A 22,840-nucleotide genomic window follows, 5' to 3' on the forward strand; every position below is an offset into this window, starting at 1 on the left:
CCAGCGCTGGCTCTTCAGTGTGGCAGGGACAATGGCGCATCTAATCTGCACGCATGGTCAGTTTCTGCCTGAGACGGTTCACCTCCGTCCTCTTTGGCCCAAGTCTCTGTGTTCTGCAGAAGGCCCGGCATCTTCAGCTCCAAATGCAGGAGCCCTTCCTCACCCTGGCCCACCAGGACTCCTGAACCACAGCAAGCTCAGCAAAGCTGCACTCAGGAAGTGAACACAGCAGACAAGTCAGTGCCCCAGGTCTGCCCTGGCCACCTAGCTCTGGGAAATCCCTCTTACGGGCCATTTACTGTGCCTGCCTTGTGTTTGCCACAGGGCCAAGCGCTTTACACCTTTCCTCTATTCAGTCTTCAAGCCTCCTCTCCGATGTGGGAATTGATGTTATTCTTGTATCACAGGTGTATGATTGCAGAGCAGGGATTCGAACACAGGTCTTTGGTCTGCCAAAGCCCAGGTACCCATTTCTCCAAGCCAACCCCAAGCATCAGATGGGCTGATTCTAAAGCCCCTCTCTGCTGGAGGCCCCTCAGGTCTGTGCCTCATAGGCGTGAACGGGTCAACGCAGGAGGGTAGCTCATGGGGGCTGGGTCTTTAACCACAGGCATGCCCAGAGGAAAGAGCTGGGTAGGGCCGCACTTGCCAGCACAGGTCTGCTCTGTGGCCAGCAGAGGGCGCCATAGGACCTCGTCAGAAATCTGGCGACTGTGGCCATGGTGGTGTCAGAGCCCGCTCCTCAGGGGCGCCAGCCAAGGGCCCCTGTCACCCTTTCCTTCAGAGAACCGGGATCTCCTGCTAACAATCCTACTGGCCCTAAGATACCAGGTGCGGGGGGCACAGGTGGGAGATCGGCTTGGGTGTCCCTGACTCTTCAGCCCTTCTTCCCTTGTCTTTCCCGCAGCCATCCCTCCATGCCTCTCCCTGCCAGCCTCTTCCTGCCTCCATCTGGGGGAACTGCCTGGGAGTCCGGAAAGGCTGTGTGAGCCTGGGTAAGCCACCCTCCCTCTCTGGGTCCAGGATCCTCACCTGCAAAGCGAGTTAGACTGGAGACCTCCCACCCACCCCTGCCCTGCCTGCCTTCCCCAGCCGCCCCTCCAGCCCTGCCTAGGTGAGGCCTTGAGTAGGGAGAGAGGTCAGAGCTGGGGAGGGCCCCTGGGTCTGTTGGCACATCCAGAACAAGGCTGTGGAGGTGGGAGTTCAGCCGTGGGGGAAATGCTGGTCTAGGAGGGGTCTCTGTGGGTCTCTGCTTCCCTCCCTCCTACGGGGTGGGGGGAGGGGGGCTGCTGATGCTTCAGCAAGAGGGTTGGGGGAGGCTGCCGTCTCCGACCTCAGCAGGAGCAGTGCACGGTGAAACCTGCGAATGAGGCTTTTCTGCTAATTGGGGCTGTCCTCAGCCCGTGCTGGCTCCTATGAAAAGACAAAACCACCCACCCCGGGGAAATCTGGGCCCCCTGGAGCCTCCTAAGGAGGCAGCCCTCCTCGTTAGTGTGGCTGACCTTCGCCCCTTCCCTCCACTCTGGGTCAAGTCTCTTAGTTCTGCGGATGACCCAGGCTCCCTTGATCCCACATCTCAGGCACGCCCTCACCTCCACCCCTCTGCTGGGCAGGAAGTAGGGGTGGCCCCCGCTGCCCCTGCCCTGCAGCCTCATTCCATTCTCATCAGGCCGCACTTACCCCAGCCTGACCTCTGCCCTGGGGACTACGCTCAGAAGCCCTGATTCCTGGATGTGAGGTGACACAGGGGCGAGTCATTGTCAAGGACTTCAGGGTGGCTGTGGGCCAAGGGCACCTGTTTGCAGGGAGTGAGAAGGGGGCTTCTGGGGGCTGTTGATAAAAGTGAGACCGTGACACCTTTGTTCCCACAGTTTTTCCCCTCGATGTGTCTTTGTGAGGGTGGATTTACAAGCTCTCTCTTTTCAATTAAAAGCGTTCCATTTAGGGGCGCCTGGGTGGCTTAGTCAGTTGAGCATCCGACTTTCGCTTGGGTCATGATCTCGCGGTTCGTGGGCTCGAGCCCCGCGTTGGGCTCTGTGCTGGCTGCCAGCTCGGAGCCTGGGGCCTGTTTCAGAGTCTGTGTCTCCCTCTCTCTCTGACCCTCCCCTGCTCACGCTGTCTCTCTCCTAGAAATAAATAAAAATATTTAAAAAAAAGCGTTCCATTTAAAAGGGGTACGTTTGGAATTGTGCTAAATTTAGATCCACCAACTCACTAGTGTCTTCATCTTGGGTGTGGAGGGGGTCCTCAAAGTCTGTCCAAGCTGAAGTCCTCCAATTTAACTCCTCTATGTTTGCCTTCCCTTGTATTCCCAGAAGGCCCCCAGGGGCTCCTGGAGACCCCAGCTGGGCCACCCTGCAGCTGGGGAGGTGGGCACCCCCCACCCCCCGCCAAAGTGTTACAAAGGGACTTGCCCCAGGTGCAAGGAGCATGGATGGCACAGGCTGCTGTGGGGACAGGCCAGCGACCCCCAGGCCAGGGCATCCCACCACTTGGGAGGCTGGCTCTTTAATCAAGATTCCTGGCTGGGAAGGGGTAGATTCCAGTCACTGTGGCTTAGAAAGCTCCAGGTGAGCACAGGTGGGTAGAGAGAGGGCTGCCTGGAATGACCTTGAAGGCCTGTCCTAGCCCTGACTTCGATGATGCCATCGACTCTCCAGCTGGCCTTGTACGGGAGCCCGTGTAGCATCAGTAGGTTTTCTGTTCCGGTCCCCACTTCCAGGTGGAGGGACCCATCATTTACCAAGACAACGGGATGAAAGCCGGCTCCCTGGGGCACAAAATGGCCATGCTTCTGTCCTGTGGGAGCAGCCTTGTACGTAATTGGTGATTTATTGCTTGTTGGACAAGCAGGGCAGGGACTTGGCAAGAAGACATAGTCTGGAGGGAGGTGGGGGCTTCAAGGTCAGCTCCCCAGCCAAGCAGAGGTCAGGCCAGGGGAGTGTGGGGTGATGCATGGACCTCCCTAGTGCGAAGGTCTCTCTGCAGCCCAGCCCTGTGGGGAGGGCGGGAGGGCCCTGGTGGGGGGGCAGCTCCACACACAGACTCTTTGTTCTCTGCGGGGAGGAGGAAGGCCTGTCTGAGTGTGGGGAGTGGAAGGCTGCGGGGAAGGGGGGAGGTGGGGGGAGGCTAGGAGGCAGCTCAAGCCTCGGGCCTGGACCAGGGCCCTTTCCCGGGCTGGGAAAGCTGGGTGAGGAGGGCTACTGTCTCTCTTTCCTCTAAAGGGTTCCTCAGACTCCCTTCCAGGAAAAGGCAGCTCATTTCCTTCTTCGAGACCCAGCCAGCTCCAGACAGGAGAGGGCTGGGACCAGGGAGATGCCAGGCCCTCCGGTAATTAGGACCGGCAGGAAGCGATCTGGGGAATTACCGGGGTCAGGCGCCCCATCGAAGGCCAGGACTTTGGAAGAGCGGCTGGCTTGTAATCTCGATTTGAGATCGGTTGATTTTGTAGTTAGCTCCAAAAAGAAAAGTCAGGTCTAATTAATCTGTGGGCTTTGGAGTGCGGGAGGAACGGGGCCCAGGGAACACAGGCTAGGGGCTGGAGCCCGGCGGGGTGGGGCCGTCAGTCCCCGCGAGGCCTCAGATCTGAGCCCCGTGCCTCAGATCCCTGATCTGCTGTAATTGAAATAGTCTGGATGTCCCCACTGGGATTTCATGGCTGTGAAAGGAAGACAGTGCTGTCCCCACCCTAGGAGGCTCCTGCAGCTCCGGCTGCCATGGGCATGGGGCCCTGTGCTGCCCGTGAGTGCCCTGTGCCGCCTGGGTGGCTCACACCCTCTGACAGCCAGAGTGCAAGGGGTCTCAGGAATGGCTGCGGTGGGGCCCTGACACAGGCTGCCTTCTCTTGGTTTTACTGAAGTCCTGGCACCGCACTAACTCCCTGGGGGGAGTCACTCGGGGGAGGGGGGGTGGGAATCGGTGCCAACGGACAAAGCGCTCCACTTCCTGGTCTCTTTGACCGAAATGCACCAGGGACCGCAAGTTCTGCTCACAGACAGCCTGGGAAGCTCAGAGAAAGGCCTGGATCCAGCCACAGCCTTTTCTCATGGGAAGGAGATCAGCCCACCCCCCACCTTCTTTCCTTCTAGGGGAGGAGGGGCTACCGAAAGTCATGGCTCCCCGCACCCCACCGTCCTGCCATAAGGCCCAGGTAGGAAAGTCATTCACAGCAAGGATGGCAAGGCTGTGGGGTCACACGTAACTGGGTTACTACTTCCTGGCTCTGGACCTTCCAGGACTCGCCTCCATGGGCCTCAGTTTACTCATCTGTAAGTTAGGGTTAAGAATAAAACCTTCCTCACAGGGTCATTATAGGGATTCAGTAACATGATGTACGCAAAGTGCCATGTATGCAGCCTGGCGGGTTGAAAAGGGCCGGTAAGGCAGCTTAATATTACTAGCGGTCATTCTACAGAGGTGTGCCCCCCTCACGGCCCCTGCTCCACTGTCAGATTGGAATGATAACGCCTGTTGGACGTCCAAGCCTGTTGGACGAGGGTTGAGGAAGTGTGGGAAGGGCCGGTGGGGCCAGACAGCGGGGGCCCAACTTGGGCTGGGTGGGAGGGCTTCTGCTCCTCTCACCCTCACCCCAGTGCCCTAGACATCCCACCGTAGGGCTCAGCTGACCTCCCTTGGGAGCCCCACAGGCCCAGAAGCTTCTCTGGCAGGAGGCTGTCACAGCCTGCCTCCTCTGGCCTGAAAACGCACAGCCCCCAGCCTGCGGGAAGGGAGTGTGTGGCTCAGTCATGGTCCTTCCTGCAGACCCCAAGGCTTACCGCCCAGACCGCCCTGCGTCAGCGCGCCCCCTGCTGCAGGGTCAGACGGACCAGCTCTGACGTGCTTAGAGATAGGCTCTCACCAGGTTTTGTGATCCACACACAGTCTGACAACAGCCGTCAATCCCCTTGAAAAAGATCCAAGGCTGTAATGTTTTAAACACACGCTGCATCGTACAACATATTTCAAGTAGAGCGGTGGTCGTAAATTTGGATCAGATTGGTACCACATGGGTACACGACAATACTCGCAGTGTCTAGGTGGGGCCCACTGGCCACGCGGGGCTTTGATCCTAGGGAGCTGGGAAGGGGCCTGCCCTGCTGGCCTGGCTGGCCTCTGAGTGGATCCCAGGCCGGGCCCAGCTGTCCAGGGGTGGCAGTGGTGGTGGTGCACGGACCTGATCATTAGCAAACTCTGCAGGCCAAGAAACATCTTTGCTAAGAGCTCACTTCCACCCCTGCTGAAAGGAAGGCCTCCTTGCTTGTGTATCAGGTCGCCAGGACGGAGAATTAAAGCAGACGTGGAGGGTCTATCAGTTACCACATCCCCTTGCACCCTAAACACAGGCATGGCCTCTGTCCCAGCGTGGTGCTCCCACCGCCAGCGCTCACTCCTCCCTGGGTGGTGGGGTGGGGGCATGTTCCCAGTACCCAGCTATCTCCTCTGCATGCCCCATCCCAAGCACACAGAGACGAAGAAAGAAAGAGAGAGAACGGATGGGCAAAGGAGGAGCTCAGGGGATAAGCCTCCACATCCCAGCCACAGGGGAGGTAGTGCGCGTACAGTTAGCTTAGCCTAGGCTGACGGCCTCTAAGTACACACTCACATCTGTGCCTGGATGAGAAGGCCGCCCCCTGGGCTTGGACTCATGAGACCTCGCCTCCAATTCCAGCACAATCTTTCAGCAGCTGTGCAACCTCGGGCAAAGTATTAACTTCTCTGAACCTCTCATCTGTACCCGGGGGGATACAGAGCGCTAACAGGCCATGGTAAGGAGCAGCGGGAGAGGGAGCCGGGGAACTCTGGCTACACCAGAGGTGGGAAGTATTGCTGCACCTGCCTCTGGGCACCAGCATCTTCATCTCAGCGCTCTGACAGGAAGCAAGATTTTGCCTGGCATTGGTGGTCAGTGGCTGGAGACAGCCACAGCTGCAGTGGGCCTGGGGTGGTGGGACGGGCACTTGCAGCCTCCTGAGAGTCCCTGGACATGCCAGCCCTAAGTCAAAGCTGCTCCATCCTCAGGACAACAGACCCCCAAGCTCCTTTCTGGATGAACCAGATTTGCCGCTGGCCCGCGGATACAAATGCCCGCCGTGGCACAGTGGCCAGCCGCTGGCATTGCTGTGACTCTGCGGAGGCTTCTGGCTCCTGCACGGAACCAGGAGGCAGTAAATTTTGTGAGTCTGCGTGTGTGGATGGAAGCAACCGCAGAGACTATAATTTCTGCTTCCTGACACAACACAAACTTCTCAGTTTATGCAGAACTAATTAAGGGTCTCTCAGGTCTTGCCATTTTGTACCCCCCCTCCGCCCCCGCCCCGCCCGCCAAGCTCCCATAAAACAGTGCAGTGGTGGCAGCCGCCCGATTATAGAGTGTGAGGAATGTGCTTCTCCGGAGCAATCTCTCCCGTTCCAAAATCCCTCCCCTTCTGGTTCTCCCTTTCCTTCCTGCGTCCTTTCTTCTCCTGGAGCTGGGTCTGGAGGGCTGCACGGGGCTCCTTGGGCCAGGTGGTACCACGGGAAAGACCCAGGCGTGGGCTGAGGTTCCTGATCTGTCATTGAGGAGCCGTGACACTCTGGGCAAGCCTCAGTGTCATTTGTTAAATAGGAGAGTAGCACCGGCCTCCGGGCCCCTGGGTGGTTCAGTCGGTTAAATGTCTGCCTTCGGCTCAGGTCATGGTCTCATGGCTCCTGAGTTCGGGCCCCACGTCGGGCTCGCTGCTGTCAGCACAGAGCCTGATTCAGATCCTGTCTCCCTCTCTCTCTGCCCCTCCCCTACTCACATACTCTCTCTTTCAAAAATGAATAAACATTAAAAAAAACAAAAGAATAGTGCCAGCCTCACAGGGTGGTTTTAGGATTAGAAATAATGCAGGCCACATTGAAGGACAGCCTGGGCACAGGGTGGGCATTCAGTAAGTGGTAGTTGACTGTTATTAAACTTATTTGTATGCTGGGGCGCCTGGGTGGCTCAGTCGGTTGAGTGTCTGACTTTGGCCCAGGTCATGATCTCACGGTTCGTGGGTTCGAGCCCCATGTCAGGCTCTGTGCTGACAGCTAGCTCAGAGCCTGGAGCCTGTTTTGGACTCTGTGTCTCCCTTTCTCTCTGACCTTCCCCTGATCATGCTATCTCTCTCTCAGAAATAAATAAAACATTAAAAAATTAAAAAAAAAATATTTGTATGTTATTATTGTTACTGTAATGACTGCCCCTGGGCCTTTGCTCAAATTGTTTCCCTGTCTAAAACGTCATGTCCCTTCAGATCTGCTGGTTGAAGGATCACGGTGGTGGGTTAAAAATGGCCATGAATGCTTTGCTATTGCTCCCGTAAGTGAAGGCCGTGTCCCCTCCGGCACCCCATCGACGCACGTGACTTAGCCATGTGACTTCCTTTGACCAATGGGCTATCAGAAAGTGTGATATCTGTGGACGCTTCAGAAAAGCTCTCCTGCACTCAACACGTGGGGGTTTGATCACTGCCCTGGGCCTGCCACGCCGTAAGGGGACCTGTGTAGCCTACCGAGGGCTGGCGGGCCACGCTGGGGAGAACAGAGCCACCCAGCCCACAGCCAGCACCAGCCACCAAACACGTGCATGAGACCGTCTTGGCCTCTCTGGCCTCCATCCATCATCTAACGCAACTGCATGAGTGAGCCCAGAGACCAGCAGACCCCCCCAGATGGCCAATCCACAGAACCAGAATGAGAAAGAAATCAGCATTTTAAGCCAGGGAAGTTTGGGGGGGTTTGTGACACAGCTATAGATCACTGATACCCCCACCCATCCACCAGGATTGGGCTCACAGGTGTTTTCTCCCAGAAGACTTCCCAAACTCCTCCCAACCGGGAATGAATCTCTCTACCCCCACTACCCATATTCATACAGTGCTTCGTGATGGTAGCTTAGCACAGCCTGCCTTCACCAGGCTTATTTGTACAAGAATCTTCTTCTCTCTGGACTGCAAGTTGCCAGAAAGCAGGGTTGGGACTCCAACCCCAAGAGTTGCCACCGGGCTCAGCATGGAGCTCTGCCCAGGGTAGCCCCAAGTAATCTGCTCCCATTTACCAGGCCCTCAGGAGGCCAGTGAGAGCCTGGCTTGCTTTGGTACAGATACAGGGCCCCAGGCTGGCGACAGTCTGAGGTCCAGCTGGGCCATGGATCACCTAAGGTCTCGCCCCTCTGAGCCTCCTCCTCCCCCAAGGGGAGATTCAAACTCCTGTCCAACCAACCTCACAAATGTGAGGCTCACACTGGGTATGTGTGTGTGCAAAAACGCATGTGCACAAGTCCTGACTCCATACACACTGTGGTGAAGCCCCACTTGGGTGACTACGGGGGGTGGGGGTAAGGTCCGTCCCTCCCCCTCCCCCTCCTCCTTACCTTCCGGCCATGGAAGCCCTGGATTCCTGGGTCTCCCTGGGGGCACAAAGAGAAGATCATTAGTGGGACTTTCCCAGATGCCAAATTCTGGCTTGTGCTGTCGCCCTCACGTTGCTATTCCTCTTCTCACCGACTACAAACCCTCCCGGCCTCCACCACCCCTCGAACAATAGCTCTGCTTCCTCCGAAACCAATGGAGACTGTTCTCTTCAGAACAAGTCGGCACCTTGCAGAGGCGGGGGGATCCCGGGGGATGGTGGGAACGGCCAACCTGGCAGGGGCCCAGGACCCCTGAGTTCTGGGTTTGATTCCACTGCCCACTCTGTCGGACATGGACAAGTCACTCTTCCCCGTGTCCACATGTGTGACGTGGTTGGGCACAGTCAGTGCTTTGCGACTTCTTATCCCCAGAGCCCCAGGGTCCCCAGCTTCAGAGGGAAAGTCTGTTTTCTAAACAAGGTCTCACTAGACACCAGATGACCCCGAAGGACCCTTCCCGTTCTGACTCCAGCTGAAATACTCTTTTATCGGGACATTGTGACAGTGCCCTGGGCATCAACCTGGAGTTTCCAACCAGACTCTAAGCTCCTTGGAGGGTGTGGCCATGGCTCCCATACCAGTCACAGGGCCTGCTGTGCCCGGGCGCACAAATGTGCAATCCCTGGGGGGCCCAGGAAATTCCCCAGAGGGGGGGACTTTGGAAGAGAGCCAAGTGTGATCCATCTCTCACCGAGGCTCCTCTCAGCTCCTTACTCAGCAGCTCAGGCACTGTCTCCCCTCCCCCTCCAGACAGCCTTCCCATCCATTCAGTGTGTCACCCCGAAGGGCCCTCACCTTTGGTCCTGGAGCCCCAGGTAAGCCCTGTGGAAGCAAGAGCAACAGTGAGTGGAGATGGGATCGCAGGCAGACAGTGCAGATCAGGCGTGTGTACAGGGGAGGCCGGGGGCAGAGGAGGGTGCGAGTACCGATAATGAGCTCTGGATGTGCTGGGGAGCGGATCTAGAAGGTCCTGGACCCGTATCTCAAACCTGCTGAGGGCACACGGGGACAACCAGCCTCTCTGGAGCCATGTGGGTACCGTGGGCATCTCCACTGTGCTCGCCCACTGGAAAATGGGTCAGTGGCATCCTGCTAAATTGACAGTGTGGTTTGGTCCAGGTCCCCACCCGGCTGCCTTCTAATTGGGACCCCTCCCTGGGAAGCCGACCTTGCCCGGCAGAGCCTTGGTTTTGCCTTCCTTTGGCCCTGCCAGCCTCCTGAGGAGGGCTCTGTCCCCTTCTGCCCTGGGGTGCTGTGACCACGGCAGTTAGCCGTGGGGAGTGGCGTGGGCCCAGGGCCTGTGGGAGCCCGAGGGAGAGGCGAGGGGAAGCTGGCTCCACTGTGGTCTGGGGCGTACTTTTGGGCAGCCCACGTGGGCTGGAGAAAACCAAAATGCCCAAGTCTGGTCTGGTGTGTTTCAATTGGTTTCAAAACATGCTTCCTGGTTTTTCTTCTTCATAAACAACCTAACAAAGAAAACCATCTGGCTTGGGTTCAGTGAGTGGGAACCCAATGCGTTTGGCGTGGGGAAGATTTGGGGTCCTGAAAGAAGTGGATTTTGAGCACTTTGTTGGTTTTCTTGGCTTGGTTTGGTTCAGACCTCTAAATTTCACTTCCTTTCTGGTTTTCCGTCTTCCCATCTACAAACCCATGGAAATGAGATGAATCTTTCTCCCTGGGGTCCAAAAAGCACAGAAGTGTTGGAAATTCATTGTGGAGGTCAAGCTGAGCAGGAGAGCTGGCAAGCTAGGTTTCCACACTGGTGAGGCGCCACACTGGGTGCTCTGGGCCGCCAGGGCTGTCGCCCAGCCTCAGGGGACCTTACACCGAGCCTCAGCATTGGTGGCAAGAGTGGCTGAGAGGCCCAGGCAGGTGGCCAAGTGACCTGGAGAGTAGCTGTCATCATCGAGGACTGTTTGGCAGGGAAATCGCCGACCTAGCGATTCCCCGCCTCTGGGAGTATGTTGCAGCAAAAAGTCAGAGATGCACACAGACATTTATGTTCAAGGATACACATTACAGAAGGGAACTCATTAACTCTTTGTAAATAGGCCCAGCAACAGCCCTAAAATCCATATCGCAGGAGACTCCTGCCGTAGGAAAGGGAGAGGTTTATGATGTTACGTGAAAAACATAACAGGACACAAATCATTATATTATTCAGAGCCTATCCAACCTGGAAAATGTGTATGTGCAGAATACGTCTAAGGAGAAAAATGGAAGGACCCTCCGAAATGTGAATAATGGTGAACTCTGCATATAGCACAACAGACACTTTTTAGCTTTGTCCATGTTCCAAAGTTTTCGCAATGAACGTACGATGCTCTTGTCATGAGAAAGATAGGGATTTTTTTTTTCAATCATGTGAAAAAAACATTACACAGATGTTGTCCTTAACCCTGTCCCTTCAGGAACATATGACCTTAGGCTTACCTCTAAGACTGTGAGAACCCCTTTTCTGCCAAGAAGTCCAGGTTATTCGGCACAGGCGCTCTGAGTTATTCTGAGTCATTCTGCCCTCGTGCTCTGTTGTGTTAAATAGGTCAGGAGAGCGGAGACTTGACCAAGCTTGGGAACCTTGGTGTCACAGTGAGCACCGGGCTTGACCTGCTGCCTGAGAGCGGTCTTGTCTGGAGGGGGGCGCCCGTCAACCTCCCTTGGCTACGGCAGTGGTCCAATCCTTACCAGACATCCAGATGGACTGGAAGGAGGCTCAGGGGTGAACACCCCACATACAGCAGCAAAGGCATATTCGTTAGGGTGCTGGGTGGTCAGATGGCCCTCAGCTACCTTCTTCAGAACACACTGCCCCCAACTCAGGCTTTTCTAAGCCCAGGGGTCGGGGGAGAGCCATCAAAGGTGGCCCTGGGAGCTTTCTTTCCAAGCTCTTCTCTACCGAGTTCAGGAAAGGGGCAGGGCCTTTGGTGATCTCCTCCCTGGAAGGCAATGACTGGAACGGAGGCCTGGCCCCGGAGCTGGGTTGGGCAACAGGTGAGTTGGGTAGGGATGGGTGGCTTCTTGCATGGCCCACCTACGTCCAATGGCCCTGCCAAGGAGTTTCTACCTGTTAGGGGGGACACAGATTCTTCTTGGCTATGTAAAATGCAGATGATTTCAGAGAATTCTTGGAACAAATCTTGGGAGAGGAGGTGGTAGGGAGAGGAAGGGGATACTTACGGGCGGCCCCATAGGCCCTGGGAGTCCCGGGTGCCCCAGAGGTCCGCTCGGTCCAGGGGGCCCTGGTGGCCCTGGAGGGCCTTGGATACCGGCCTGGCCCTGTTCACCCTGAGATTGGTGGAAATGAGAGTTAGAGGGAGATCCCCAGGGCTGGGGAACGGTTCCCACCCCAGTGCCATGCACCCAGTGAGGGCCCTATCATGGGCTCTGGTGGGGAGGTGGTGTGGCGTGACGGTAATGATGCCGTGGTGGTGACTGCATGCAGGGACCAGTGGCAGCAAGGAGACGGCCAAGACACTCAGCCCCCAAGAGGAGAGGTCCAGAGAGGGTCTGCTGCCCTAGCAGCTGGCCCTAGCATGGGAGCCCTGCCAGGACCAGAGGCAGAGGAGCGAGCGAGGGGACCCCGCCTGACCTTGAGCACATTTCCGGCCTGGTCGGGTGGCCGGCGTCCAGCCCAGGTGGTCCTCAGCCTGGCCAGGCTCGGCCCCTCCCTCCGTGTGGCCCATCACACCCTCTCTCTACACTGGGGCTGCCGAGCAGCGAAGGAGACAGTAGGTTCATGCTCCTGTCTCCTGCCACAGCATTTTGCTGTCTGATTACCTGACCCAGACTGTCCCAGGAGGGCCTTAGGGAGGAGGCCGCAGAGGCTGGTCTGGCTCACTAAACAACCGGGCAAGGGGTTTTATGTAAGACATTTGGACTGGGAGCTTCTTGATGACACAGTGGGAGGCCTGGCCCTCGGGGCCTGCATTCCGGAGGGTGATCGCCGACTGAGCCTGGGGTCTGGGGGACCTGGGTTCCCCCTCCCCCATGCTTTCTGCATGACTGCTTCTGTCACCTACATGATCTGCACCTGGCTTCACAGGGCAGTTGAGTGGGCAACCCTGAACTTGATTGAGTTTTGAAACTGTCAAGTGCTTTATGCCTGTATGGGTCTCAGTATTCTTTTGCCCCACCCCCACTCCTCAGTCAGCTGCTCTGAGCATGGCCTTTGGCACCCATTGTCCCTGTGCCCAGGATGGGTCGAGGGCCCAGGGGGCTAGGGGTGGCATCGTGTCCCCTCAGGAGGAGGGGAGAGTCTGGCCCATGTGACCCAGCTCATGGGGCTGGGGACCAAGTCGAGTCATCCTAGACCTAGGCTGACGCTGTTATGTTATTTTCTAAGTGACCTCCCCGGGAATCATCTGGGCTTAGCTCTGTGAGAGGGAGCCCAACCCCGCAGACAGCCCAGCAGGCGTGTAAGAGCTCCAGGCTGGGATGCAGGGGGACACAAGCAGCTGGGGGTGTGGCCTCAGTGTGCTCCCGGCAATCCTCTGTGACACTTCTACTCCCCGTGTGAACAGGGAGCTGAGGGTGCCCACGGCAGCCCCACAGGAGGAGATGATGAGTGTGAGCAGGGGTGCCCAACTTCAGAAGGAGAACCTGCTTCAACCCTCCTTGGTGGGGACGTGCTGGCACTGATGGCCCTGCTGGGGCCTGGACTCCGTCCTGCTGCCTGCTCTGAGAAGCTGTTGGAAGGCACGGAGTGTCCATCGTGGTGGAGGCAGGAACAGGAATGGGTCCCATTTCACAGAAGAGAAAACGGGCTCGGAGAAGTTGAGCTCCCTGACCAAGGCCACGTGGAGAACTCAGTGGGGAGTCAGGACCCACACTTGGAACTCCAGGCTATTCTCATTCATTCCGAATAGGACCCCAGAATAAAACGGCTCACTGTCCAACTTTCTGCACTTTGGAAGTGACCCCCAACACCATGTGCTAAGTACATTGTATTTCATATAGTGTCCTCTGTCAGCAAATGTTAGACCCAGTGCCTAAGCATCTTACAGAGCCTGTAAAATCAATACTGGTTTATTGATAGGAAATGGACAAGGCCATTTATGTCCCATGAGGGCCGACAGCATAATAATCTTATTCTCAAGGCAAAACCTGCAGCAGGCAGAGGAAGGGCCCCTATTTTTCCCTCCCTACTCCGGAAACCAGGGCAGGGCAGCACAGAAAGTTCTGGCTCACCCGTGCCCTGTTCTTGAAAAGGGAGGCTATAACATGCAGTGGCCTGGATAGAATCCCAGGCCCCTCTCAATGTCTTCATCTGGAAGATGGGGATGACGATGACGGCACCCTCACTGGCAAGTGGCTGGTGTGACATTACACTAGCTAATCCGTGTGGCATTCTTACAGTGGTGCCTGGAGCCCAGGGAGGGCTCGGCCCAAAGCCGCAAACGCAGCGAAGGCCAGGAGGTGGCTGCTGGGGGTTGGGGCGAACAGCCGTGCTGACAGCAAACAGCTTTCTGGAATGGGGTCTGACATGGTGGGAGGCAGTGACAGAGGGGTGGCTTGGCGCTTCTCTGAGCTGCCACTAGACACCCCGAAGAGCCACGCTTGGAGTACTCCCTGGGAGCACGTGAAGGCTCTCGAGGATTTGGCTGCTGAAATGGGATACGTGGGCTCGGGTAGCACAAGCATCACGCGTCCCTCTGTATTTTTTGTTGTTAACTGGAGTGATTTTTCCGCCTCGTGCGGTCAGGTGCCTGAACATGCTGGCCTCTGGGCTCCTGGCTCCTGGAAATGGCCAGATGGTGGCTCCAGGCCCCGCCGCGAGGCTGTCAGGGAGCATCTCAGAGCGCTGCCACTTCCAGCATCCCCGCGGCCATGGGGGTAGTGCCCGCCCAGCGTGAAGAAGGCTAGGGGCGCCAGCTGCCTCACCTAGAATCAAACTGTGATGCCCCCGCCTGGGTCTCTGGCTCTGTGGTCTCTTGTTTTCTGCTCTTTGTCACCTGGTCCTATCCCAGCCTCCTTGGATTCACAGGGCAGGAAGAAGGAAGCAGTTGCTCACAGTGATTACACCTGTTGGTTGTGGGCCACATTCCCCCTCCACATTCCCTCACTCCTCAAACTCAGGTTTCAAGCGATCACGTGCTAGGCGACCCATTTCTAAATATAAAGGCGGTAGGTCCAGCTGAGCGAGCCATGACTGTGGGGTCTGAAGACCGGGCTACCAGGCTCCCATTTTGCCCTTTCTGTTTGTGTGACCTTGGCCACAAATTGACTTCTCAGAGCCTCAATTTAATAATAGCACTGAAAAAGTGCCAGAAAGGTTAAGTAATTTGCCCCAAATCCCACAGCTAGTAAGAGTCAGAGGAGCTGGGCACTCTGTAATTGACTGGGTGTGTGACCTTGGGCAGCTGACTTCCTATCTCGGAACCTTGACTTTCCTCATCTGTGAAACAGGGACGATCGTGCCTAAGTCACAAAACCACTGCAGGAAGTAAATGAAATTGCATCTGTAAGGCGCACAGCCCAGTGGATGGCGCCCAGGGGTGGCTGGCACTGGTGACTGTTAGTAGGAGCGGTGGTGTGTGACAGGTGTGGACCGGGCTCCTGAGCTTGGGTGTTCTGTATTTCCACAGCCATGACATTGAGGGGTCCACCTTTGTCTGACTGAATTTGACTGAAGTGGAGTGAGGTTCTGGCTTTGTCTATCGTCCCCAGTGGCCCGTTTGGGCCCCGGAAACTGCCAAGCCCCAGGGGGGACGCCATGGGTGGTCTGGACAAAGGGAAGGTGTCTACCTGAAAGGTCCGCCTCTTTATGACTGGGGGTGGAGCCAGTCGCACTGAATTGAGGAGAGGCAGCAGCTGAAGAGAGAGGTGAGTTGGAAGGCCAGAGGGCAAAGGCCAGAGATCGCAGATGTTCAGAAGGATGCCGAATGTCGCCAGGAAGGCAGGGTAGCCAAGTGGGAGGGGAGGAGAGGAAGAGAGAAGAGTGATTAGCCAGCATGAGGCACAGGGAGGGGAGGTGTGGACGGGGCCCTCTGTGGCTCCTGGGGTGCAGCGCTGAGCCTGCCCTTGGACGGCACACCACCCCCGAAGGGTGGCGGCCATCAGGGGCTTTGGCCAGCAGCACCCCCCGACTGGGAGAGTGGGCCTCCTAGGCTGGGCTGCAGAGGCTTCCTGATGCACAGCCCACCATTGCACTGATGCCCCTTCCTGTACCCGGTGGTGGCCGGGGCTGCCTGGTCAGGGGGAGCACACGCAGAGGCTCTGGTAGGGAGCCACGGGACCGGCTAAATCGGTACTCGCAGCCAGGCTAGCGCGTGGCAACCTCTGGCTCGATCGGGAAGGGCTGGTGTCAGCAAATCTGGGGAGGATGGTCAAGGGCCGTGCCAAGCCGGGCTCCCAGGGGGCTGAGCCGGCCGAGGGTGTGGCCGGTGTGGGCACAGGCTAAGTGCTCCTGAGGTCTCCTCCCGGGGGCCAGTGGGTTTGGAAGAGAAAGGCTGGGCAAAGATGCCTCCAGCATGTTCAACCACTTTTTGGAGGAGGCAACTCCCAATCACATTATCTAATGTGATGTTCATTTCTGGAAATTCGCGTTGCTTTCCGTTTCCCTACCAATCGAAGCTGGGCACCCCGTGGCTTCAGGAAGCTCATGCGACAACAAAGATGCCCTGTAATCGATTTATTTCTGAAGGCATGTTAACTCACACAAGGCCCCTGGGATGAGTGTTAAGTGGGGGCTGCCTGGGCTGGGAACGGGGAGCCCAACAGTGGCCTTTCTAGGTCACCACTGCCTGTGGGGACATGGCCGCCCCGGGAGCCCAGCCGTCTCCCACAGTGGGGCCTGGGGACGTGCAATGTTGGGCTCTGCGTCCAGGGAGCCTCTCAGCAGAGAGGGACCCAGAGACCTTCCAGAATCCACAAACCTTCAGGGTAATGATCTGGTTGGAGCGCAGAGACGAAAAAGTACTGCCCGGGTGCTCCTGGTGTGGGAGGGGACCGAGGTGGTAGAGACAGGGCGATGGTGGCATGAGTGCCAGAGCCCACACACACCAGGGGCCCCGCTCCCTGCCCCAGCGCACTCCACCCCTCCCCTCCCAACCCTCCTCTCCTGCCCTCCCTGGGATGCGGCAGGCAGCAACCAGCCAGGGGCTCCCGTTATCTTGTGGGCCTGGAGGCCCACCACCCCCACAGTGCCTGCAGACCCTTGGGAGAACCAGAGCACTCTCCCTAGATGCCCTCTGCTTTCCTGCCCATTTCCAGATAAACGGGGGTAGGGGGAGGGGCAGCTGCCTTTCCCTGTCCATCAGCTGAGCCCCCACATCCGCTCATCTCCCTGCCTCGCCATAGTCGGTCTGCTGCACCCCATGGCCAAGGTGCTTCTGGAGCTTTCTATTACCGCGCTCTCCCTCTTCTTGTCTCCGGTTGGGGGGCAGAGAACCCTCCCCCACCTCCACCCCCACCCTTCCACTAAGGACACATTGCCAAAGTGTCTGCTGCCGTGCTGTCTTCGGTGCTGTGCTATCTTTCTTTCAGCTAACATAACAATCCTGTGAGCCCATCGTTTCAAATAAACACAGCTGACCTTCTATTATTGTAGCAGGATCAGACTGGCCGAACACCAGGGCCCCTGTGTCCCTGGAGCACATGCCACGGACGGGCTAGTTCCGGCTGTGCGGCTACCCACCCACGCCCCCTGCCCAGGCCCGGCCCACCAGCCCATGGTGAGGACCCCCTGCAGCCTCTCCCAGGCCCAGGAACCCCAGGGTCAGAGTCTGGGTGGCTGCACACAGCTAGCAAGGCCCTTCCAGGGGCCTTCTGGAGCCAGACTGACTCGGAGCCCAACTCATACTTGTCCACTCCCTCAGTCCCTACCCCCCATGGGGCTGGGCAGCCGGGGAAGCCACACCGTGTGTGTGTTTCTGGGCACAGTGAGGCCCAGGGCACAGGGATGGGCACCTAAAGATGCTAGTCCTCCCTACTCTTACTGCCGGGGTCTGGGAGTGGCCTTTTTCTGGTCCCGGCTCACTGGGGCTCTCGCTGGAGGGCGCACATTCCCTGTGCAGGGAATTCCCTGTCCCAGGAATGACCGAGCCCTTGCTATCGGTGCACACATTCGAAGCTTCCTAATAGGACCGCAGCAGGCTTTGGGCTCCATATTCAGGAGCAGAGCAAGGAAAAAGAAGGAGCTGGGGGTGGGGGGTGATTGGGAGACTATCCCAGCCCAGAAATCCCCACCCTGCTTGGAGAGAGCCTCCTCTATTCCTAAGGGGGCAAAGCAGAGGGTTTATCCTTGAACTGAGGCAGCCTGCTCCCAGTTGTCTCCCACCATGGAGGCGTGGGTCATCTGAAACAATGAGTAACCCAAAAGTCCCTCTGATTCAGCCCGGGCAGGCTGCCAGGCATGCACACTCAGACACACACACACACGCACGCACGTACGAGCCGCACAGCCTCATGGAGAAGGCGAGAGGCAGAGGAGACGCAGGGCTGGACACCCGGAGCTCCAGACACAAATGTGCCAGAAGGCTGGCAGGCCCGCCAGCAACGGGACAAACATACAACAACGTGTCCGGGTGGGAGAACACGGGCGCTGGAGACCAGCTCGGCACCAACACACTGCTGACCCCCGGGCGCACTCCTAGGGCCGGCCACCCCCACGGCCACCCCAATGGCCACCGCTCTGGCTGCTGAGTTTTCACCAACCTCTGTGGGGGCCCCAGGGAGGTGAGGCTGAGAGGGGTGGTGCTGTGTCTCAGGGAGGATCAGTTTTAGGGGTTCACTTACCCGATGTGGGTACTCTCCACACTGACCCTGGGGAAAGGAGGGCAGAGTACAGCGTTAGGTGCTTCTGGGGTGAACCGTGCTCCCAGGGGCTCCCCCAGGACTTGTGAACCTACCACACACATACTCATGGCCCTCTGGCCCTGCTCTGGTCCTGGACGAACTCACTCCCTCACCCCTGGCTGGCCCCATGGACCCCGGGCAGGGTTGTGCCATCATATCCCCACGTGCCATGACCACCGTCAGGAATTATGCTCCATGCCTCGCTGTAGGTATCTTCCAGAAAGGTTGATGCTCTGAGTGGGTGCACCCAGTGGCCCTGAGCAGGAGCATGTGGATGGGAACTGCAGACGCCGAGAGGCCTGGGGGCAATGGGGACTTGGAGACGCCTTCTCTGAAGAGGGGGTACCAGGTCCCTGTGCCATTTGCCCGAGGCGAGCCCAGCAGGGTCTCCATCAGAAATTTAGGAGATGGAGAATGTAGGGAGCCAGGAAGGGAGCCCAGCCAGTGGTCCGCAAACTGACACCTCAGAATCCTAGAGCTCACAGCGGCGTATGGGGAAGCAGCTGGGGGTGGCGGGCGGGAGGGCAGGGGAGTGTGAAGAAGGCGGGGGTCCAGGCCACCCTTCCCATAGAGGAAACAACTCCCACGGCAGCCTCCTTCTTCTCTCTCACACACCGCAGCACCACTGGGATGCCCCGGTTCTGCTGATAAATACTAACATTTGAAAATAGCTGCTCTGGACTGCTTTTTACCATAGGGGGGCTGTTTCCTGAGATGAAAGTTCTAGAAAACCTCCATCAGGCTTACCTTTTCTCCTTTTTGTCCTTGAGGTCCCTAGGAAGAGATGGAAATGACAGAGTTAGAAATCGGAGTTGAGGCCTCAGGGGCCCAAAGCCTCCTCCCAATGGGGCCTTCGGGGTCAGGTACTAACCGGCTGTCCTCGGGGACCGGTCAGGCCCTGTGAGGAGGAAACACACACAGGTCACTGGATGCCCAGAGGGCGGGCAGGATCAGGGATGCAGGCCCGGGTGGGGATGGAGCTAGGAGCCAGGGCTCATGGGTGGGTTTTGGGAGGCAGAGCCCTGAAGGCCAGGCTCCACCCACGGCTTGGCCTTCCTGTGCCCAAGATGTTCTAGGCAGTATGGTTTGCACACTGGCTTCTTTGTCCCTCAGCGGGTGTGGCTAGGGTGCTTCGTCCCCTGCGTGTGGCCATGATGAACAGATGCCATCCTGCATTCATTCCCCAGCACCATCTCACGGGCCAGCTGTGCAGGAGGCTGTTTCTGCACATCGCGTGTGCTCTGCTATGGTGGGTTGCCCGGCCCCGTGCATGTCCATCTTCTCATGGAGCCAAAGAGTAGAGGTGGAAAGCATCTAGGAGACACTGGCACATTCCATCTTCCACGCACCACTGCCTCAGCCTGAAGCCCACTGAGCCAGAAGGGCTTCAGGGTACGTGTGGGGGCTGGGGCGGCACTACAGACACCGGGGCTCTGGAGAAGCCTTCGGTGACAGAGAGGAAGTGGGGTGTTGGCGACTTGAGCTGTGTTCAGTCCCCTCGGAGGAACGTAAAAGGCCTTGGGGCTCCTTCCGGGGTGTCTTGTCAAGTGTGCATGGCCGAGAAAGAGGCCCGGGTTCAGGGTGGACCCTGGTTCTTTGAGGGGGGCCTGGGTTCAGCTGGTTGTGTCAGAAGCCGACCTGAGGCTGGTGCTGAGGAGCCCGCATGACCGGTGTGGAGGTCACAGGGGAGGGCGAGCATGGCACGCTTTGGGGACTCATTCTGAGGCAGGCTCTTGGTAGCGCTGCGCTCACACCCACACCGGCCACAAAGAAGGAGCTCATGTCAGCTCCACCCCCCAGATGAGGTGATGGAGACAAGGTCCTGCGGCTCAGTGAGTGGGGGCCCTGGGTCGAGAGCCAGGTTTGCTGACTGCAAAGGTCCAGCTGTTTCCACTCCGCCCCACTCTCTGCACTGGGCTGGGGTTCAGGAGGCGGGGCTTCTAGACTTGGCTAGAGCCACAGGAGTTTCCCAGGCCCTGGGGCCCTGAGGTCCCTGCCAGCCACCATCCTGAGGGCCTGTGAGGATCCATCTGCTGGGCCAGTCTCTTTGGGACATAAAGAACTCAGGGTCCTTGTGGATGGGGCCATGTGTGGGAGAAGAGCATCTCTGGCCCCTGACTTGTCCACTGGACCAAGCTGTGAGATTCCCAGGAGGTTCATGGGAGGGGACAAGTGGACTTTGGGACAATCCACGTGGCACCCAGCCCACGCGGTTGACCAAGCATTCAGTACGAGGCCAGCAAAATGTGATGCATCCGGCTGGGAAGCGACTACAGGGGACCGGGCCCTTCCTCTCACAACAGACAGGCCTATGATGAGAAGGGGAGGGCCAGGCACCGAGGAAAGCAACACAAAGGTTTGGGACTGCAGAGACTTGGAGCATCCAGTCCAGATGTCCCAGATGGTGGCCCGTGGGACAACAGTGTCCCGGAGGTATTGTGTTGATGCCACATGGTTTTATCTCAATGAACTGCTAGCAGTTAAGAGCAAGGAGAATACAACACAAATCAGGCTTTCAAGTTTCTCTTAAATTATTTCAAGGTCCAACAACAGACGGCACCAATTAAGTCTAGCTGAAGAGCAGCAGGCCCTTTAAGACAGGTCATGAGTGCCGAGCTAAAGGCTCTGGCCATGCCTCCCATGTGCCAGGCACTGTTTTTTTGTTTTGTTTTGTTTTTGTTTTTAATGTTTTATTTCTTTCTGAGAGAGAGACAGCATGAGCAGAGGAAGGTCCGAGAGAGAGAGGGAGAAACAGAATCTGAAACAGGCTCTAGGCTCTGAGCTGTCAGCACAGAGCCCGATGTGGGGCTCGAACCCACGAACCGTGAGATCATGACCTGAGCCGAAGTCAGATGGTTAACCGACTGAGCCACCCAGGCACTCCAAGGCACTGTTGTGAGCACTTGGAGTGAATGAGCTCCTCCCACCCTTATGGTCATCCTGAGGAGTGGGGCAAGGTGTGAATTCAGAGTCCCGGCTCTCCTTTTTGGCGCCTGTAGGATCCCTGATCCTGTCTACACCTTACAGTAGGTTCTCAGGGCTACGGCAGGGCAGCCGGGGCAGGGGTGATCCCCTTTTGAGGCGAAGACACAGGCTAAGCACACGAGTGAGCCCCAACCCCCCGTACTGGATACCTAGCAGAGGGAAAGCCGTGGGGAAGGAGGTGCGCGGGAGGCAGACAGATGATACGCAGGCCACGATAATCACACTAGACAGTGTGTAGAATTAATAACTCGGGTCCCTGTGCCAAGGCAAACAGAAGCCTAATGGTTCTGTGGTCTGTCAGATTTTGACGGATGCCGAAGAGGCAGGCAGGGCTGCACTGATGTGGGCTCACGGGCGATGGGGCCGCCTCACCTTTCCCCCTCCCCCCATGTTACTTCTGACCCCCAAACAGACAAGGGAGACTCATGGTGGTTAAGTGGGGGTGGAGCCGAGAGACGGCAGAAGAGCCCCACGGAAGGGTTCCTTTCCTTCGAGACCAAAGGCCCTGGCAGCAGAAAGGTGGTGTGGTGGACGGGTATGATTCCACCACATGGGTCTCAATCCTAGCTCTGTTATTAGAAGCTGAGTGGCCTTGGGCGATATACTCAACCGCTCTGTGCCTCGATCTTCCCTTCTGCAGAGTGGGGATAATAAGCTTTTATGAGGATTACAGAATAGCACCTAGCTGACCATCATTATGACTTCTGGATTGCCAAGGGCTATGTGATGGTGGCGTCAGGCCAGTAGGAAGGGGAAGAAGGTGGCAGGGAGAGAGGGCTGCGGGAACAAGCACCCCGAACTCCTGGCATCTGAGCCCCTCTGTCTGTAGAACGATGGCAGCCTGGAAGTGTATTCCTGCCTTGGAATCCGTGGCTTCCTGCACGTGCACGGCATGCTTGGAATGGGGAGGCGGGAGGGGACAACAAGAAATGAACCTGCATGGGAAGTGGCAGTAGGGACAGGACAGTAGGGACAGTGCCCTGGGTGGGCACCTGGATTCCAATGCCAGCTCTTCCACCCACAGCCTCCGGGGCCTCGCTGTCCTTTTTCAGTCCTGTGCCTATTTTAAGGACTTGTCTCCCTCAGGGCCTTTGCACATGCTGTTCTCACACATCCCAGGGCCTCCTTCCCATTCCTTTCCCTCTTAGTTAACCTGTCATCCCTCAGGGCCCCGTTCAAGTCTTTCTCAGAAGGTCTCAACGAACCTCGGCCCAAGTGAGATGTTGTGACATGTAAGTTTTTCTCAGAGTCACCAGCACTGCCTTTTTATAGCACTGATTGCCAAGGCAACTTGTGAGTTATATGAGTGATTATTTAAACGTATGCTCCCCTGCTAGACTGTGAGCTACAGGATGGCAAGCACAGTGTCTTTCTTACTCCTGTCTATACCCCTGGCACCTGGCACAGAGCCCAGATAGTGTAGACACTCAATAAAAATGTGTTAAAGGAAGGTAGGAGGCGGAGAAATTGGGAAGGAGAGAGGGGACTAAGGAGAGAGAAAGACAATAAAATGTGGAGGGAAGGAATTAGAGAATTGGGTTTCGATCCTCTTTTGGATGCTCCCTGGCTGTGGGATGCTCCTAAGGCAAGTTACTTAGGCTATCTGAGCTTCAGCTTCCACAGCTGTCACGGAGCTATTAACAG

At 57.3% G+C, this 22,840-nt stretch overlaps 1 protein-coding gene across 1 annotated transcript in view; it reads right to left on the reverse strand.

Moving 5' to 3' along the window:
* COL13A1 (collagen type XIII alpha 1 chain) overlaps positions 1-22,840 on the reverse strand; it is a 148,394-nt gene that overhangs the window by 41,220 nt on the left and 84,334 nt on the right. The window contains exons 11-18 of the mRNA XM_039233270.1: positions 19,083-19,109; positions 18,959-18,985; positions 18,152-18,178; positions 16,291-16,347; positions 15,161-15,226; positions 11,594-11,701; positions 9,212-9,238; positions 8,378-8,413 (exon numbers count right to left, since the gene is read on the reverse strand). Of these exons, the coding sequence (XP_039089201.1) occupies positions 8,378-8,413; positions 9,212-9,238; positions 11,594-11,701; positions 15,161-15,226; positions 16,291-16,347; positions 18,152-18,178; positions 18,959-18,985; positions 19,083-19,109 (375 nt within the window). The remainder of the gene's footprint in view (positions 1-8,377; positions 8,414-9,211; positions 9,239-11,593; positions 11,702-15,160; positions 15,227-16,290; positions 16,348-18,151; positions 18,179-18,958; positions 18,986-19,082; positions 19,110-22,840) is intronic.

This window comes from Hyaena hyaena, unplaced genomic scaffold (genome assembly GCF_003009895.1).
Source record: "Hyaena hyaena isolate Hyena2069 unplaced genomic scaffold, ASM300989v1 scaffold_73, whole genome shotgun sequence".
NCBI classification, from domain to species: domain Eukaryota; kingdom Metazoa; phylum Chordata; class Mammalia; order Carnivora; family Hyaenidae; genus Hyaena; species Hyaena hyaena.